The 20,198-nt window shown below is 37.5% G+C and overlaps 1 protein-coding gene across 5 annotated transcripts in view; it reads left to right on the forward strand.

Moving 5' to 3' along the window:
- Positions 1 to 20,198, forward strand: part of GAP43 (growth associated protein 43) — a 368,423-nt gene that overhangs the window by 208,213 nt on the left and 140,012 nt on the right. The window contains exon 4 of one of the 5 annotated variants that reach the window (XM_081302801.1): positions 10,439 to 10,507. The exons of the other annotated variants lie outside the window; for them this stretch is intronic. Within the exon in view, the coding sequence (XP_081158927.1) occupies positions 10,439 to 10,507 (69 nt within the window). The remainder of the gene's footprint in view (positions 1 to 10,438; positions 10,508 to 20,198) is intronic. 5 annotated transcript variants of the gene reach the window in all.

Genomic DNA, 20,198 nt, shown 5'->3' on the forward strand with positions numbered 1-20,198 from the left:
CAAATCTCTTCAAGGCCAACAACATGATTATCCAAGACTAACAGAGGCAAGAAGGTTCTCATTGAAACAAGCACCAACCCAAAGTCTCTTCAGCCTGTTATTGCCTGAAACTCTAATAGGAACACAATTTTCTTCCATGGATAGCATTAAAATCATTGCAAAATATTCATAAAAGGAAGAAAATTAATCTATAACATTTCTGCCAGTAAATTCTATATACTCTTAAATTATTCATGTATTATTTTTACAAATATGCAATTTAGGTATTTTATTCCCAAATTTATGTAAAATAGGTGGTGAGCATATAGGTGGTGTTTGTCATGCAATAGTGAACATATTTATGTTATTAGTGACCACTGTGAATATTGCCTGACAGACTAAATTGATTATAATTGATTAGAGTTTACTGAAAGTGAATTTTTGTCTTGAATCCTATTTTCCATTGGTTCTGGTTTCTATATTATTTATTTATTTTTGCCATGCTGAGAATCAATCCCAGGGCCTCGCATATGATTTTCTATTTTTAAATGAAAGATTTAATTTATTTTTATTTTTATTCTAATGGTTTTCCTACTTAAGTAGTAAAACAGTGACCCAGGCTTGGTAACCTGGAATCCAATCATCCTAAAACCATTTTAGTTACTAAAAGAAGATATGATAAATTTTGTATTAGTTGGATAGATTCTTGTAGACAATTAAAACATCTGGATAACCAGCTGGATATTTCTTATTTAATTGTAGTGGTTTAGTGTTGAGTTAGATTAATGACTTCAGACTCTTCCTGCAAAAGCACCTGGGTTTGAGATTTCCCCCTATATTATAAGCTAGTCATAAAGAAAAGCATGAATGTTATACTTCATTTATTCATTCAATAAATACTTATTGGGAACCTAAAAATTTAGCTGCGGTGTACACAATAGTGAAAAAGAAAAATCCCACTTCTCATGTAACTTATATTTGAGTGAGGAGATAATAAGTAAAACACTAATAAATGGTATCAGATGACCAGACATCCATGAAGAAAATAAAAAGAGGGGGAATGGGAATCTATGATTGCAATCTGAGAGGGGTCAGAGAAGGCCTGAGAAGGTAGAATAGAAAATAAGTCCAAAAGGAGGTGCAGAAGTAAATCGTGTGGCTATCTGGAATGAAAGCTGCTTCATGCAGATGAAAAAAACAGTATAACCTCTCTCAGATGAGATGTGCCTGGAATGTTTAAGGAATGGTTAAGTGAAGCAATGTGGAATATAGTAAGAAAATCAAAGAGGAACCAAGAGGCTTATATCCATTGTAGACTTTTCTTTTGTTTGCAATGATACCAGAAGTAATTGAAGGGTTATGAACAGGGTGATAGAATCTGACTTCTATTTTCCAATGATCAATCAGCTGTTAGAACATAGTGGGTAAAGAGCTAAAGCAGGGAGGTCAGAGTTAAAACTTCATCTTATTCTGTTCAGGCTGCTACAACAAAACACCATAAGCCGGGTGGCTTACAAATGACAGAAAATTTATTTTCCCCAGTTCTTGAGACTGAGAACTCTAAAAGTATTGGTAGATTCGGTATCTGGTGAGAGCACACTTCTGGGTCAGACTCTGTAGTCTTCTTTCTGAAACTTTACACGGTGGAAGGACCAAGGCAGGTCTCTGGGTCTCTAGAATTTGTCTTAGTATCAATACTCTTGAATTTGTCTTAGTGTCAATACCATTTTTTGTCTTAAAACATGGAAAGAATAGAGGGGTGCTACAGATATAGCTCAGTTGGTAGAGTGCTTGCCTAGCATGCGCAAGGCCCTGGATTCAATCCTCAGCATCACCACCACCACCCCTGCCAAAAAAAAAAAAAAAAAAAAAGAATAACATCACCTTTATAAGATAGTAGGGATAACCTAATAGCAAGAAAAATTTCATCCTCCAGTAAAGAAAAATAATTCTTATCTAATGTGTAAATGGCAAGTTAGCATTAGGATGATATCCCATAGGAATAAAAAGAAAGGCAGAATTTCTTGACACAGGGTTTTAAATAGGCTGTTTAAATGGGGGTTGTAGGACCTTGTGGAAGTTCTTTTCTGATTATTTCTGTGTCTTTCAGTATACTGGGAACCAATGTCATTAGATGAGACTGAAGATGGGGAAGGAGGTGGTAGAAGTTTTAAGAAAAGAAGATAAGAAAAACAGATGGTGGGCGGGCTGTAGCTCAGTGGCAGAGTGCTTGCCTTGCACATGTGAGGCACGGGGTTCGATCCTTAGCATCACATAAAAATAAACAAATAAAATAAAGACATGCTGTTCATCTACAACTACAAAAAAGAAATTAACAAAAAAAGAAAAACAGATGGTGTTCAACTTACAATGGTTTAATTTATGATTTTTTTAATATTATAACTGAGTAAAGGAAATCACATTCAGTAGAAACCACACTTTGAATTTTGGATGTTAATTTTTTCCCAGGCTAAGCATTTGCAGTATAATACTAGGCAGGGACAGTGAACTGCAGCTTTTAATAGGCCATGAGATCAACAGAGGAATCAAGAATCCATAGTGTACTGTGCTGGTACACTATGGTGTTCAGTAGATCAGGTGCATTAAACACATGTTGGCTTTTTTTTTTTTCTACTTACACAATTTTTTCAGCTTATGATGGGTTCACTGGGACATAATCCCATCATAACCAAGGAGCGTGTGTAACCATCTTGTAAAATGAGAAACTAAACAGAGCAGAGAAATAAGGGCTGTTTGAGGATAACAGTGAAACATTTCATGTGTTTTTCTCCAGTAATAGATAGCTGCAGGAGTGAGATTAGGAGTAAATGGAGAATTAGAATTAAGCTAGGATGAAGTTCTGTTAAATTAAAATCACGACAGAGAGAGGGAAAGGAATTGAGAATGTGTGAAAGTATACATATTCTAACAAACCATGGGATTTAAGCTGTTTAAGGAGGGAAGTGAGGACCCAAGAGGGGTGAAGCGCAGTGAGGAACTGGTGATCTGGTGATGTCCAAGGAATGTTTCAGTCATGGTTCTAGAGGCAATGAGCTGCAAAGATAAAAGTGACAGTGACAGCAGTCTGTAGAGCTGAAAGGGGGTCATGCAACTGGGATGGCAAACTAGGCCTGTCTATGTGGACATGGAAACTGTAATGAGTAGTGATAGGAATAAGGTCAACGATAATGACCGTAATCTAAGAACTGAAATCTCCCAGGGACTTAGTTTGAAAGTTAAAGTAAGTGAAAGAGAATGAAAGCTACCATTCTACTTTTGTTCACATTTTACTTACAAGTCTTTTTTAAACTTCTGAGGCACACTAAGACAGATTTTACTTATCTCCCCTATGCGGTTCCTTCCTTTCCCATGCCCTGATTCTCCAAGTCAACCATATCCCTTCCTTGAATCCTTAGTTTCTCCATCTCTTGCTGCTGCTGCTGCTTCCTCTTCCTCTTCCTCTTCCCTTTCCCCTTTCCCTTCTTCTTTGTCCCCCCCCTCTTTATCTCCTCCTCACCCCTCTTCCTTCTTATTTCCTCCTCCACCTCTCTCCTTCCCCCTCCCCCCTCCTCCCCTTCTCCTCCTCCTCCTTCTTCCCCCTTTCTGTGTTGATAACACCTCTCATAATACTCTAATGCTGTTTTCCCCTCTTTTTCTCCATAAACCCTCTGCCCATATCTCAAGAGTCATTGTGGGAGAGTGGAGTGTGGGTTATCAGGACCAGGAAAAAGAGAGGAAAAGGGGGTGGACCGTCTAATTTGTATCATCTCCTAGAAACTGTTTTACTCAACTATCCTCTAAGATCCTTTCAGACATGGCCATGGTGTATTTTCATCTTGGACATGGTATAAAGTTGCATGTATGAGGCTCAGTATCAAAGCATTACCTGAATAGATACAAAATGCTCCATGATATGCGCAGGTAGTTAGAGTAAATTTGATTACTTATTCTAAAAAATGTACCCAAAGCTTCTAAAATGGATGCCTTTCTGCAGAATAGCAGCAATAATGATGATTACTATGGTATCTACTGCAATAACAACAAATGAAAAATCAGTTCCTTTCACAACTGAATTGAGCTGTTAGGCTTTGACTACAACATAGCACTGCTTAATAATCAGTAGAAGCTATTATTATCTACCCTACCCATGGTTTGCATAGCATGGAGCTTGCCAATTATCATTTTTAAGTATTTAGGGTGTAGACAGTGACCCTAATTGCAAAGTATTTGAGGAGAGATAGGAGGTGATCAAATGACAACTAACAAATACACTTTCCTAATTCCTGAGTATGGTGGCCAGTAGCTTTTCTTTTCTTTCTTTCTTTTTTTTTTTTTTTGCCACTAGTCAACATTTTTTAAATTTGTTCTGCTTAGTTATACATGACAATAGATTGTATTGACATATCACACGTACATGGAGTATAACCTCCTGCTTTTGTGGTTGTACATGACGGGGAGTTACATTTATATATGCTCGTATATTTATATATGAACATAGAAAAATTATGTCTGACTCATTCTACTATCTTTTCCATTCCTATCCCCACCTCTTCCCCCCAACTCCCCTGTCCAATCCTGTGAACCTCCACTCCTCCGTTCCCACCATCTATTGTGAGTCAGCACCCACATATCAGAAAGAATATTCAGCCTTTCGTATTTTGGGGATTGGCTTATTTAACTTAGCATGATAGTCTTTCATTCCATCCATTTACTGGCAAATTTTGAGTTTATGACTGAGTAATAGTCCATTGTGTATACGCACCATGTTTTCTTCATTCATTCGTCTATTGAAGGGCACCTAGATTGGTCCGATAGCTTAGCTATTGTGAATTGAGCTGCTATAAACATTGATGTGGCCTCATCACTATAGTATGCTAATTTTAAGTCCTCTGGGTATATACCACAGAGTAGGATAACTGGGCCAAATGGTGGTTCCATTCCATGTTTTCTGAGGAATTCCATTTTGCTTTCCAGAGTGATTGCACGAATTTGCAGTCCCACCAGCAACATGTGAATGTACATTTTCCCCCACATCCTCACCAACATTTATTATTACTTGTATTCTTGATAATTGCCATTCTGACTGGAGTGAGATGAAATCTCAGTGTAGTTTTAATTTGTATTTCTCTAGTCGCTAGTGATGTTGAACATTTTTTCATATATTTGTTGACTGATTGTGTTTCATCTGTAGAATGTCTGTTCAGTTCCTTTGCCCATTTACTGTTGGGGTTATTTGGGTTTTTTGGTGTTAACTTTTTTGAGTTCTTTATAAATCCTAAAGATTAACGTTCTCTCTGAGGTGCAAGTGGCAAAGATTTTCTCCCATTTTGTAGGCTCTCTCTTCATGTTCTTGATTATTTCCTTTGTATGAAGTAGCTCTTGATACCTGAAATATCTGGGGGAAAAAAGCTATTTCTTTAAATTATTATTTGCTCTATACAACAATCACAGGTAAACATTTACATGTTTTTTTTTCCTCTTGTTCCCAAGACTTGAACTCAATACAGTTAGTTTGACGTTCTTTGGTATCAGCCCATTAAAAACAAATAATAAGCTGATTGCTTATATGGTTTGAAAGCTTGTTTTTTTTTTCTTTTCTCTTTTCCAGGAACTAGAAATCTTCATTCCCATTGATAATCTTCCTTTATTTCTCCAGTATTGTTACAGCCTCTTTGTGATACACACACACATACACACACACACACACACACACACACACACTACAACTCAATAGTCAAGACTCTAATGTGGGCCATTCTTGGGTTCACCCTTTCATTTATGGTTTTATTCTCATCAGAACTAATACTGAGCAGAATTTTTTTTAATCTTTTAAAAAAATTTATTAGTGCATTATAGTTATACATACTATTGGGGTTCACTTTGACATAATTACACAAAGATGGAATATAATTTTCTCCAATTCATTCCCTGCTACTTCCTGAGCAGAATTATGTTTGATCAATACTTATTTGGCAGATCTGGATGACTGACTATTGTTGGTGTTGTTCCAACAAGTATATAATCCTGATCTTGGCATGTACAGATTTAGTGTCCCAGGACCTTTTCCCCAAGAGGTTGGAAAATGAAGATCTTCAAATACATTTTATGAACGACTTGGGCTGATGTTCACTGATAGCATTCAATTTAAAAGTGAAAGCCCTGAATCTTTTATGGGATTGTCTATATCTTTGCTACTGAAAATGCAATTTATAGACTACTTGTACATCACCTAGGATCTAGTTAGAAATGCCCACTCACACCTTGGAAAGCTGGCCCCATCCCAAATGTACAGAAGCAGAATCTGGATATTAACAAGATGCTCAGGTGATTCATAAGAAGGTTAGAATTTGAGAAGTTTCAATCTATGCAATTTTCTTAGTATATATGGAGGAATGGAAGGGAATCCATGGGAAATATACAATAATCATTCATAACACCAATTCATTTATCAACATGTATTTATTGAGCACCTTCCCTGGGACTTTCGCTGTGCTAGGAGCTAGGGACCCAACAAAGAATAATTCAGACTCTGTATATATGGTGATTGCAGTTACACAGATACTTTGCTAGGAGCCTGCACTTGATCAGGCAATATGGGACTCTAAAGAAGCTGAATTTATAAGCAATAAGTACACACGCAAGTACTATAGAAGCTATGAGAGTCACAGAGGTGAAAGGCTTATGCTTAAGGAACTTATATATGGTGGCGAGATACTTTCCCATCTCTAACAATCCAATTAAGGCAACAAGATTTACATTCACAAAACAAATTTGGAACAATGCAAATATAATAGCATGATATGAACTGGGAATAATATTGTAATTAGAAGAGGGAAAGAATAGTACTACTCATTGGGTTAGGTTTCAAGATGAAACTTGAGATATTCATGGCGAATTTCAGGAAGGATTTCCAAATGAGCTGTTTAGAAAATAAAATTTTAAAAGAATAAAGCTAAATTTGAAAATTTGAGAGCCATTGAGTTTCTTTACAGGAATAGGTGCAAGTCGATCTATTAGAAAGTACCACGTGGTACCTTTATTCAGATTTTAGCTTCAAAGATCAACCCAAAGTAATATAAAAGGTTTTAAGGTTTAAAGAGATATAACAGAGTCAATAGCCCACTTCTGACCCACATCTCCAGGTGTATAAAGGTTATCCCTGTGGAAAGGCAGAGTTTAGAAGTCAAGAAACCTAAGATTTTCATTTATAATACTTTGTTCAAGTTATAATGTGATAAAAGCCTCCATAGCCCTCATAGCCCTCCCTGGTATGGAACCAGATGATTTCATTTCTGCCTCCATTTCAGAAACCATATGGTAATCTCCTGGCAGTGCCCCTTCCTCCTTCAATCATCTCAAAAGAACCTCATACATGAAGCATGACTACTTCCCTTGGAAGGAGCAAAAACCAAAGCAATGTGTTTTTCTGGTGTGGTGGCTTATAAATTCCCACAAAATACCTACAACAATCACAAGCCATGAAATTTTCAGGATCATTTTGTGTTCATAAATTTTGTCACAAAGTTTCCCTAAGTACATTTTTACCCCTATGTAATGAGGTGGGAAGAAACTGAGCTTTGAAATCGGGTAGATATGAGTTCAGGTTATCAGATCATTCACCTATCTTCTGTGAGACTTAATTTCCTGGACTGTAAGTGAAAATGTTCACTTTATAAGAATTGTAAAGATTATGAATAATATGTGAGAAATTCAATTATACTACACAAGGAATATGCCTATTATATGTATATAATATACCTATTTTATATATGTATATGCCATATATAGAAACATACAGTATGTGCTTCATATATACATTTATATACATTTTCCCCTTAACCTCTTTATAATTTTCCATTCTGTTGTGCCCAGTACTGAATCACCTTCATATAATTCTCTACATACTTTCCAACACCATTTTATTCACTCTTATTTTATTCTGTGTGATCAAATTTCTTATGGAAATCAAATCCGTCATAGAAAGGTCACACATACCATGGAATGAAGGTAAAGATGCCTATGAAGCATATATTTTCCCCTCCCCTTACCTATTACCATCTGTGCCCTCAAAAAGAAACTAAAATCTAAGCATAGTTAAATTAGCTTTATTTTTGTTCTACTTTCTTTTTTATGGGACAGGAGAGTGGAATGATATTTACAGCAGGTGCTCTATAAATTGAACATGTGAATGACTAAATAATAATGCCATCTTTATTTACTAATTCATAAAGCAAACTTAATCTTGTACTGCATGTCAGCCACTGTAATATGCATGAGGTGACAAAAAATTTAAATTGTTCAAAGTTTACACGTAACGGAAAATGCATTAAGTATACATTTCCTGCCAGGCACTACATTAGGTGTTAATCAGAATTCACTGCTGTCTTCAGGGTATTTATGGTCTAGCATCTTGGACCAGCAAACTTGATACCACCTGGGAGATGACTAGTGACTAGACTTACTGAGAAAGAATCTGGGTGATTCAGATATACACGAGAGGTTGAAAAGCACTAGTCGAAGGCATTTCATAGGTAGTTATCTTAGAAAACATTGTTCTGAGACTCAGGGATCTGATAAAGCCTTAAATTCCACCAGGCACCAAGAGTGAGGGAAAAAGGTTGGCCAGCATGGAAAATTACTGCTGGAGAGACAGGAGGTGACTGGAAGCCCAGGGCAGAACACTATATGACATCATGATATAAATTATTTGTTTTCTTGTCCATGTTTCCTAGCTCATAACTCTCTTACCCCAAGGCCCTAGAAACTAGAATTTCTCTTTTCCAAAGCAAATAATGGCATCTCTAAACTTCAACCAACTCTGTCTTGGAACTGGCCATAAACTGGAGAAAGAAAACAAAAATTCTCTAACCTATCATTCCAGAAAGTTCTTGTCCTATACTCTGGAGGGAGAGATGCTCTATAAAGAGGCCAGAACAATTCTGAAACTGACAGGTCTCACACTGGGTTTCCCCTAAAATCATCCATGCTTCAGTCAGGGCTATGTGAATGAAGTCTCTTGGAAAACCCCAAAGGGCAGGGTTAAGAGGCGTTCTGAAGAACTGAACACATGGAAACTCATAAGAAGGTTAATAAGAACATATTCGCATGCTGAAGGGTGGCTCACACCAACTCCATGGGCACAGAAGCATCAGCACCCTGGATGCTTCTAGACTTTGTCCTCTGTACTTTTTCAGCTGGCTGCTTATTGGTATTCCTTAAATTATTCTTTATTTGATTGCCATTACTGCGTGTGATTTTTTTTATAATAAGCCAATAAATGTAAGTATATTATTTCTCTGAGTTCTGTGATGGGCTTCAGCCAATTAATCAAACCTGAGGTCAGGGTCATTGGAATCCAAATTTGTAGCCAGTTGATTATAATGAGTTCTGGAGGTCTGGACTTGTGCTGGTTTTGAAGTGTAGACCCAGTTGAGGACTGAACTCTCAACCTATGGGATCTGATGCTATCTCCAGGTTGATAGTATCAGAACAGAAGTAAATTAGAGGATACTCAGCTGGTGTCCACTGCGGAATTGCTTGCTTGCTGGTAGAGAGAAACCTCTGCATCCTCTGGGATCATAGAAACATTCTGTGTTGATTGTGTGGGAGGGGGAAACAGAAGAAAACCAGACACTCCTTTTTCTGATAAACAACTAAGGATAGGCAGCTGGGTGGGGTGGGGAGGTCAAGGCATCAATCAAGATCTCCCGCCTTCCACACTGGTGGACACATCAATGTCCTCACAAGGGTGTATGTTACATATCTACACCCTCTTCCACATGATTACTTATGTGTCCCCAGACATAACATTATAGCTAAATCTTTACACACTTGAAACTAATAAATTAAGTCTAGTGTTTTCTATATATGGTTGGGTATAGAGGAAAGATGAACTCACTCAGGCAAAGCAGTTACTCATAAGGTCTGCTTCTGTGTTTTGTACCTTAATGAAAATCAAGAACACAAATGCTAGACCAAGTCTCATACTTTCTAATATATGCATGTATGTGTACAGAATTTTTCAATCTGCTCCCACCACAAACACACTTGCATATGCATTTTAAACCTTATAAATATAGACTAATATTTATGCCAGCACTGCTTAGGTTAGAAAGTATGACTTCAATTGCCTTAGAAAAGTGTTGTATTTTTAACTACTTCACCACTACCCATTCTCACCCCTATCTGCTCTTTTCTCCCCTTGCTTCTTCCTCCCTCCAGGAAAGCTCTCTTGCTATTCCAACGTCTGGCATATATGCTTGATAAACAGAATGAATGAAAGACTGAGATCTAGACAGATAGAATACCTGGTGCAAAAGGAGATTGCTTAGAATTTATAATTAGAAGCCTATTTAAGCTTCCTTCATAGGACTGTTGAATTCCTTTCAGGGGTGTCTTGACTTCCTTGAAATTGAATGTCATTGAGGATTTTTTTGCCCTCTTGTTTCCTTGGCAACAGGTTGGTGATGCAGCAGTGAAATCCTCTGTCTCCCTGGAGATGCTGGTGTGGGCAGGTGGCAAACCACTGGTAATGGCTGCGATGGAAAATGAACTTGACCAAATATTTTCCTTTCAGCCCTTCTAAATGCATTATACAAATCAACCCAATGGAAGGGCTTTCCAATATAATTATTGACACAAGTATCAGTGAGAGAAGTATTCATCCTGCTTTCTAAAAATCACTTACCTTTGCACATATAATTTAATACAGAGTCTTTAAAATGTAGAAGTTTCAGGTAATTGTATACATCAATTGAAAGTCAGAGAAGTACTTGGAAAAAATGTTCTGTGTTAATAAAAATTCTGAGAGAAAGGGGCAAGGGATCATGGGTCAGGGCCCTTTTCTCTGGATTTATGTCAGGCATATGGTCTCTTTGGGCAGACACATCGACAGCCACTCTCTGCCTCTCCAATGTTCTGAAACAAATCATGCCTGCAACCTGAAGAGAAAACGTGGAGAGACTGTAAACAGATCTCATTTGTCAGTGTTCTCTTCTGCTAGACAAGGGAAAGGGGGCAACTAGAGAAGAAAGGTCAACTGGGGTGGGAGAATCACTTAGGGAAAACATAGGGACAGACAGACATGGCTGTTGATGATGCAGATGAACAAGGCAGCTGAGATACAGATGGACCTACTGCCAAAGAAGGGAGGACTTAGATACTCAAGCACCCAAGCACTGTGAGAAAAGCCTTTATGTAAACATGATAAGCAGAGGGAGATTTGGACAAAAAACCAGAAAGATGTTAGTGCCACAGGTAAGGAGGGGGGTCAGAATTAAACAAGGAAAAAAATTACAGTTGGATTTATTGAAAAAGTATATTTTAGAATGGAATTGATTTCTTTTTTAAAATTATTTAATCTGTTTGCAGAATATATGTTGATAATAAATTTAGGGCAAAAGAAAATGATAGTGTTTAATCTGAAGGGCATGCACGGGAAAAGATTGCTGAGAAAACATAGTGAGGGGAGGAGGTGGTGTCTGAGAGATAAATTGGTCCAATTATTCAAAGGAGAAACTGGAAAAAGAAAGATGAAGTCAGACAGTCAGGAATGGGGATCATAAGCTTTCAAAGGAGAGTGCCTATTATGGACAATTCAACTGAAGAAAAATACACTAAATATGTACAGTAAATATGTAATAGCTATCATAAAACATCCTAAGTTGTATTATAAAAAATTATGAATTTCACATTGTCCATATTGTGGCTCATGAATGTTCTGGATGTTGAGCTCCTTATGAAGACCAGAAAAATGTACTGTTAACTTGTATTTAATTCTTCCATTGCTGGTAGTCTGTTCAGCTACTGAGGAATAAATATCATATGAAAAGACATTTTTATACAATATTATTTTTAAGAATGCATTCACTGACCTAACCTTTGATTCCTCCACTGACATAAGCAACACAGCTCAAATGAATCAAAATGGTAGTTTTCCTTCAAGAACATAGTGCAGAAATATGGAGAATAAAAAGGGACAAGATGAATTCTCTCACAGATGGACTTGTTGGTTGATTGTGCTGACTTTGGAGTCAGGTAGCCTAGGTTGGAATCAGTAATCCAAATTTTAACAGGTAAGTGACCTTGAGGGAGCTAGTTAATCTATCTAGGCCTCAGCATTTCTACCACTAAAATGGACTAATAATATCTACCTAGAAAGGTTCTTCTTAGGATTAAATTGAGAAATGCATCTAAAGCTTTCAACACCATTCTTGGCACATAATGGAAACTTAGCTATTATATTTTGTGACAGTCAACATAATTGAATCTAATTTTGAAACCCAAATTAATTAGTTTAACTTTCAGTTCAAGTACCTATGTTGAGTAAGTTGAGTGAATGCCTCATTTCCAATTTTATGTCTGATAGTATTTCTGATACCATCTCATATGTAAAACTGGGCTTGTTAAAGCCTTCAAATTTCAATTTTTTATATTAAAATGTTAGGCAATGATAGATTTAAATTACTTTTCTTCCACCCTCCCTTGAATATTTCCCTTTTAAAAATAATATGTAAATTTACTTAATTTAGTGAGTTTAAGTTATGCTAGATTTAGAGCAGCTCTATCTTTTTAATCAAATGATGGCTTTTTACCCAGACTCACTGACAATTTTCAAATCATCATTTTAAAATGTGGCCTGTAATATTCTTCCTGCTTTCTGTATTTTCCTTCCTCTCTCTCTACATCTCTCTCTCTCTCTCTTAGTTTCTCTCTAGTAACTTATATGGATTTTGTTGAAATTAAATGGGAATGGAAAAGGGGGTAGAATTAAACCCACGTTGGCCAAGAATCTTTTGATGCAGAGCAGAGGCTAGAAACTTGACGCCATAGGAGTAAATGTTCCAGGTCCTGCTGACCCCTCAGCAGCAGCAGAGCCTGTGGATGAAGTTGGGTACCTGAATCAGGAGAGCAAGGAGAGGCCCACAGGACAGTGAACACACTGATCAATACACTGATAGAGTAAGAATAGGTCTGCAAGGCAACAGGAATGGTGGCCATGGTGGGAAACAACTCAACACCAGAAAGGAAGGTCAGAGACTAAGGACGGCTTGTGACACAAATGGATCTTTACCAGAAACCCAGGTAGGCAGGCAGGTGTGAGAACCCAAGAGGGGACAGCCTAAGAAAGAGGGGAAGAAGCCAAGTAGACAGGAGCAACAGCAACCAGGGAACTGCTAGTCTCTTGGTTTTGCAGCAGAGCTCTGTCCTACACAGCAATTTCTTAGATACTTTTACTGAAAAAGTAGTATGAACCGCTCAGGCCTTGAGGTTAGAGGAAGGAAGTCAGTCACCTAACTGGAGAGAAGAAAAGAAGAGGTAGTGGTTTAAGACAGATGCACCCAAAGCCTATTTGATGAGATAAAAGAGATGAATCACCAAGATCAAATAGCATCCATCTAATCATATACGAGGCTGTGGCTTTAGGACTCATGTCTAAAAGGGCCACCAGTCTCTAGAAGTCATTGCTGTGAAAGGAGTTTTTGTTGCATTATGATGATGTTGACAGTGATGATGATGATGGCAATCCAAGAAGTTTTCTACCTCTAGGCAAAATACCTTAAGGTTCTATTTAGCTATTTCAAAAAAAATTTTCAAACTTGTATTTTTTTAATACTAAGGACATTCCCTGGGGAAGGGATGTTTGATAACAAGAAATGCGGGGAGCCAATATGGGCCATGCTCAGGTAGCTCTGAGGACAGTAACATTGACTTATGGTTGCAGGGGCACTGGTGTCTCAGGTAATAACAGTGCCTGAGAAACACAAGGACAAAGAGAGGTTAAAGGAGTGAGCCAGGTACTGTGGAAAGCACCCGAGAACAAAGCCTGTTGACACAGGAGGAACAGGCTCACCTTCTTCAAGGTCTACCTCTAATACATAGTCCTCGCACTTCCAGTTTCCTTCCATTGTAGCAGAGTTGGCTTTGCACTTTTAAGTGGATGGATAAGCAGGCCTTGTGTGGAAGGGATTCCATGGAGGAAGAGGAAAAAAAATAAAGGACAGGCATCTTCTCCAAGGCAAAACTACTGAGCCTTCAGTGAGTGGGGAAAGAGTGGGGCAAAAATGTTGGACAGTGTTCAGTTTGGGGAGCCAGGAATGGTTAAATCACAAGTGAGATATTTGTTATGTTTTCATATGTGTCAACTCTTTGATACCTTGTTAGAGTGTTTTAGTCCTTTGGGGCACTGCATTTGACTTTAAACCCATTAAGCAAAATTTGTTTGTTTTGGCATTTTTACAATATGTTCAAGCTGAAAAAAAAAATCAGTTGAATTTTAAATTACCTAAAGACTCAAAGTAAAATGTAAATCTAAAGAGGCATTCTCTTTAGAAGAAACAAACTTATATAGAGAATAAATTATTAAATGACCTTTTTCCCCCCCAAACCTTGAAAGAGCTGAAGTGGTTTTCTGATATATAAGAAAGGGAAACTTGCTCTTTTAGGAAATATTTGTCCCTTGGTCAACAAAAACCACCAGAATAACTCTGCAGTTACAGAAATGCTAAACAAGTATCTACCCAGTGTTCTTTTAAAAAATAAATGCTGCCAAGGAAGCATTCATCTAAATGCAGATGCTTCTCAGTGAGAAACCAAGGGGTGAATTGTAATGTGATTCTGAGCCAGAGAAATCTTCCTTCAAAGGGCTGCTCTGGGGCAGGGCAGGGGTGGGGATTGGACAGATATATATATTTCTCTATAGGGATTTGTGCCTGTACTGTGTATTCTTCCTTAAATTTTATGCATGCAAACATGTGAGTATGTGTCTTTGAAAGTGTGTGTGTGTGTGTGTCCGTGTGTCCTTGGATCTCCAGATCATTGAGCTGAGTCCTCCAATTGGTAGGAACTACCGACTGGATTTTCATTTCTCACAGTAAAAAACATTTCAAAGAGGTAAATAACTAAAGAAAATCAGTGGAAATCCCTTCAAGGCTGTGCTTGTAATGACCTGTATTTTAAATAATTTAAAACTTCTACTAGCGATATGCCCAAGAAAAGTGAAAAAATATAAGCCGGGAGTGGTGGTACACATCTGTAATGCCAGTGACTTCGGAAGCAGAGGCAGGAGGACTGCAAGTTCAAAGGCAGCCTCAGCAACTTAGTGAGACCCTGTCTCAAAATGAAAACTAAAAATTGGGCTAGGGTTTTGGTTCAGTGGTTAAGTGCCCCTGAGTTCAATCCCAGAAAAGAATAAGAAAACATGGCCACACAAAATCTTGTACATGAACATTCATAATACCCCAAAGTGAAAACAATCCGAATGCCCATCAGCTGGTGAATGCCTAGAACCATATAGTATAGCCATAGGAGTGGAGTGTAATTTGGCAATGAAAAATAAAGTTCTGATAAATATGAGTGAACCTTGAAGGTATTATGCTAAATGAGTTAAGATAGTCACAGAGGACCATGGATTATTTGTTTCCATTTATATGAAAGGTCCAGAATAGAAAAATCTATAAAGAAGGAGTGGTCATAACCAGGGAACATACCAGGGTGGGAAACAACTACTAATTAATATAAGGTTATTTGTAGGTGATGAAAAAATTCTAGCCTTAGAGCGTGGTGATGGTCATGCAACTTTCAAAATACACTGAAAACCTTGAACTGCACATTGTATTTTTAATTAATTAAATTATTATTATTAGTAGTAGTAGTAGTACAGGAAAAGAACCCAGGGGTGCTTAACCACTGAGCCACATCTCCAACTCTTTTTATATTTTATTTAGAGACAGGATTTTGCTGAGTTGGTTAGATCCTTGCTAAATTGCTGAGGCTAACCTTGAACTCAAGCCTGCCTCAACCTCCAGAGCTGCTGGGATTACAGGCATGTGCCACCACGCCCAGCCTGAACTGCACATTTTAAATGGGTTGGTTATAAGGAATATAAATTAAATCAGAATTTTTAAAAAGTGAATGATTCAGGGTTTGGGAAATATAGTTCTCCTGGATGTAAGCTGGTATGATATAGTAGATAACAGTGTGGGCTCTGGAACCAGACTTCCTGGGTTAAAGTATCAACCCTGTCACTTAATAGCTATGTGATTTTGGACAAGTTGCTTCTTTACTCTGTGCTGCATACACTTCATGAGATATTTTTAACAATTAGATGAATTAATGTAGGTGCTCATAACACTACCTCTTAATTGGCACAATAAAACATTTACTATTATTTCATTATTATCTTTACTGAAATTCTGTGACTTGGAATCTGAGAACAGGGTCACGTCAATGGTCAATGGGTAGGATGGGATAGTTGTCTAATAACAAAGTTGTTATTTCATTGTACTCATTCTGGCAGGCTGCTGACCTCTAGAGATGCAATGGGATCTGGGAAAGTAGGACATCTATTCCTTCACCAAGTAGAACTTCTTCCCTTCTTGGATCTTTGTGGTTTTTATTATTATAGTTCACAAAGGACCTTGTGGGTATTATAATCACAATTCTAGAGTTTTTAGGATTACTTGGACACATGTCAATTTATAAGGTTATAAAGTTATAGTACCCACTTCAGAGAAAGGCTTAGAAGCAGCCAGGAAGCTGTGTAGCTCACTAGGTACCAATCCAGTGAACCTGGAAATGTGCCCTGATTGGACCTTAGCTCTAAGAGTATTCACATCCAGATACAGCTGTGTTACTTGGTGGTCTGCAAGACTCTTCTGCTAACAGGAACTTCAGTAAAGTTCTATTAACATAGCCCGTACTCAACTGTGCCATGAGGGTGAAGAGAAGTTGTCTTCTGTGATTTCGGTAGATTATTACTCAGGGAACAGTCTCTGCCCCACCCCAAGGCTAGTGGAATGTTCCAGAATTTACTAGAGAGACTAGAGTCTCAAATCACAGCAGGATATCTGCAGATATGTAATAAACCATATGATGAGATTAGTAAGTCCAGAGCACTAAGAACTGGGGGAAGAGAAAGAGGCCCAGACTGACAAAGGAGCCTCTTTGGATACCACCATGCTGGTCTCCAGGGTAGGAGAGGACCAGGTCAGTAAGGTAAGTAGAAGAAATCCTATCACACAGGCAAGTGTGACAGAACCATTACAATTGGGGTACTTAGGTTATTGTAATCTCACACTCTCACACTAATGGAGCCTAATACTTACTATATGCCAAAGTCTTTCAAAGTCCAAGAGTTTAGTTGAGGCTAGAGCTTCCCAAATCACCCCATCATCTTCCATGTAATGAAAACTTCCTAGATTCCTCAGGGTTCTATCTACCCCCAGTACCCTGCCTTTTCCTTGTTCTGTTTACTTGTTAGCCCCAAACACTGGGTCATGGGCTTCTTAAATACCAGGACTGTCATATTTAAATTTTTTCTTCTTTTTCTTTGATTCCCTGCCCCCGCCCTCTTTTTTTCTTATTAATTCCTGGGTCACCCTTACTTAACTGAACTTCTTATTCTTCTACTAAGCATTCAGGAAATCCTTGCTGATGAATGAATCACCAGTTGAGGATAATTTATGTATGAGAATCTTATTAATCAGATCACAAACAGACCCTGATATTAAAGTGAGATCTATAGAGCTGTCTGTTCCAAAGCACCCATTTCCAATCAGCTCAGCCCTTCCCTTTGCCTGGCCTCCTGTTCTCTATTCCTTTGTACCCTCCATAACCCCTTTATACTTCCAAAAATGTTTCAGCTATGCTCAGATCTTAAAAACAAAAAAAGTCCCTGGGAAAAAAAAAGGAAGAAAGAAAAATGTTGTTGCACATCATTGCTTAACTAATCCAGTACCTCAAGTTCTTCTCAGTTCCACTGGCTGATTCGTCTTCTTTCAATTAACATTTAAATATTGATGTTTCTAGAATTAGACTGTTTCATTTCTTCTCTTTCTAGATCTTCTCTCCTGGGATAAAGTGGAGACATTTCATTTTAGCCAAAGAATCATCATTCTTAAGAGTCTATTTTTAAATTTCAATTTAATGGAGTCAGAATAATATTTGGTTTACAACTAATTTTTGCTACTCTAGCTGTTTTAAGCTATATTTCATTTGATCTTACCCTGGAAATTACCACTTTTTCTTTCTTCTTACACTTTAAGTGTAAGGTAAAAGTTGGGGAGAAAGAAGAAATAAAGACTGAAGTTGGAAGCTGGTTGGAGAAGGATATTAATGCCATAACATAGAGTCTAATTTTGGGAAAATGTCAAAAGGACTGGTGGGTGTAGGCTAAAGGTTCTTAAGAAGACAAGTCACATAGTTAAAAAGTCTGATTCTAAAAAAAAATAATAATAATTGCTGGTGTGTTTTAAATGGATTAGTACCAGTAGAGCTTGAGTCAGGGGGATTGGATGATTTTGAGCTGACCCTGGTAAATTGGAATTGGTATAGGTGGGGGAGATGGATTTAAGATATTTCCAAAGAAAAATATACAAGATCTAGTGACCTCTAAGATACTGAAGATAACAATGAAAGAAGTAAAAAATTTCTGGAATTTTGGGTTTGGGTAATATACAAATGATGCTGATGTACTGATAAGATGAAGAAAGAGGATGCTACCATCTGACTTGGTGATGTTATTGAAGCCATGGCTCTAACTCTCTTTTGGTCAGTGTCTCACATGGACCAGTGGCAGCTATTTAATGCCATTAGAACAAGTGTAGGTAGGGCTTCAGGTTACAGATAGTAGAAATATTTCAACTTTTTTTTTTAAACAAAAGAGTTATACCTCTTTTCACATTAACCAGGACCTCAAATACAGCACAAGAGAAGTTACGAAAGTCAAAATATTTTTCTGAGTCCAAGTGAAAATATTATCTTTAGTGAAATAGAGAGTATTCTATTTCTTTGAGCTCATTTTTTTTCTAATCAATAATATGGAAAAATAATACCTCACAGGGTGATGATGATAATTTAAATAAAATGTTGTATGTGAAATGGATTTGTAAGCCAGCAAACAAAATAGTTGGCTGGAAGAAATATAGTGTCAGTCTTAGGAATTATTTAGGCTTAAGGTTTGAAAAGGCAATATCTAGAGTTAAAAGTATGTGCCCAACAATCTGTAATAACTGCATGTTGATAACCAGGATGAGATATGGAAAGAAAATTCACCCACTAATCCAAATAGCTTCAAGAGCTGTGATGTTACATTCTTATAGTTCAATGGCAGATGGTGTGTCCAAGATGGCAGAGGTCTTATAGATCACATAGTTTTTTTTTGTTTGTTTGTTTTTTTTTTTTTTTTTTTTTTTTTACCATGGAGAGGTATATGCAACTTATTCAAGGTCACAGAGACCAGTGATAGCCTGAATGAGATCCATGCTTCTTAACTAACTCCCAGTTCAGGATTCACAGCTACCCTGGCTATTTTAGCCATTTTTGGCCAAAGAATCATCATCCTTAAGAGTCTATTTTTAAGTTTCAATTTAATGGAGTCAGAATAATATTTGGTTTACAACTAAATTTTGCTACTCTAGCTGTTTTAAACTATATTTCATTTGATCTTGCCCTGGAAATTATCACTTTTTCTTTCTTCTTAAAAAAAAAAAAAGAAGGAGAAGAATGGAAAACTTCTAATCATGCTTCTGCACCTAAGTCTGTGGCATGGGGGATGAAAGAAATAGCTTTGCCCTGACAGGGGTATTTGCCCATTCTTGTAGCAACTGAGAACTTACATCATGTAAAGTTTCAAATCCAAAGTGGCAGGGAATTTCCTTTCTCCACTTTTTATGCCATTTCTCCAAATTGTTACTACAAATGTAGTAGTTGTGTATAAAATTCTGGTCTTTGCTATGATCCTTACCATTCCCAAAGTAACCATTTCCTAGTTCCTTCTAAACAGACTCTTGACAGGACCAGGGTCAGCTTGCCACCAGGCTGGATGAGGAAAGCATGTGGAATGGAAAAGACCTCTCATGGGTCCCATGTACCTTGAAGGTCTGTCAGGTGATTCACAGAGAGAGACCTCTTGTTCCATTCTCAACAATGATTCATTTAGGCCCATTCTACTTTGAGGAATAAAATCTGCTTTAGGAATGTGGGAGACGGTGAGTCAGGACATGAACTAAGTTCTGATTAGCTAATGTTCACATTCTGGGGGCAGGAGTCGTGCTTGATTTATCTTGATCTATCTCAGTGCACTGCTTATAGGAGAGTACACAGTACAGTTGTGCATTGTTTAATTTATTGAGATGTAATTTATAGAATATGCACAAAGTATAGTTATACAGAATGAATAAATGTGAAGAAAACCAGGACTTCCCAAGATATCTAGCAGC

The sequence above is a fragment of the Spermophilus citellus genome (genome assembly GCF_964194105.1).
Source record: "Spermophilus citellus genome assembly, chromosome: 7".
In the NCBI taxonomy this organism is placed as follows: Eukaryota; Metazoa; Chordata; class Mammalia; order Rodentia; family Sciuridae; genus Spermophilus; species Spermophilus citellus.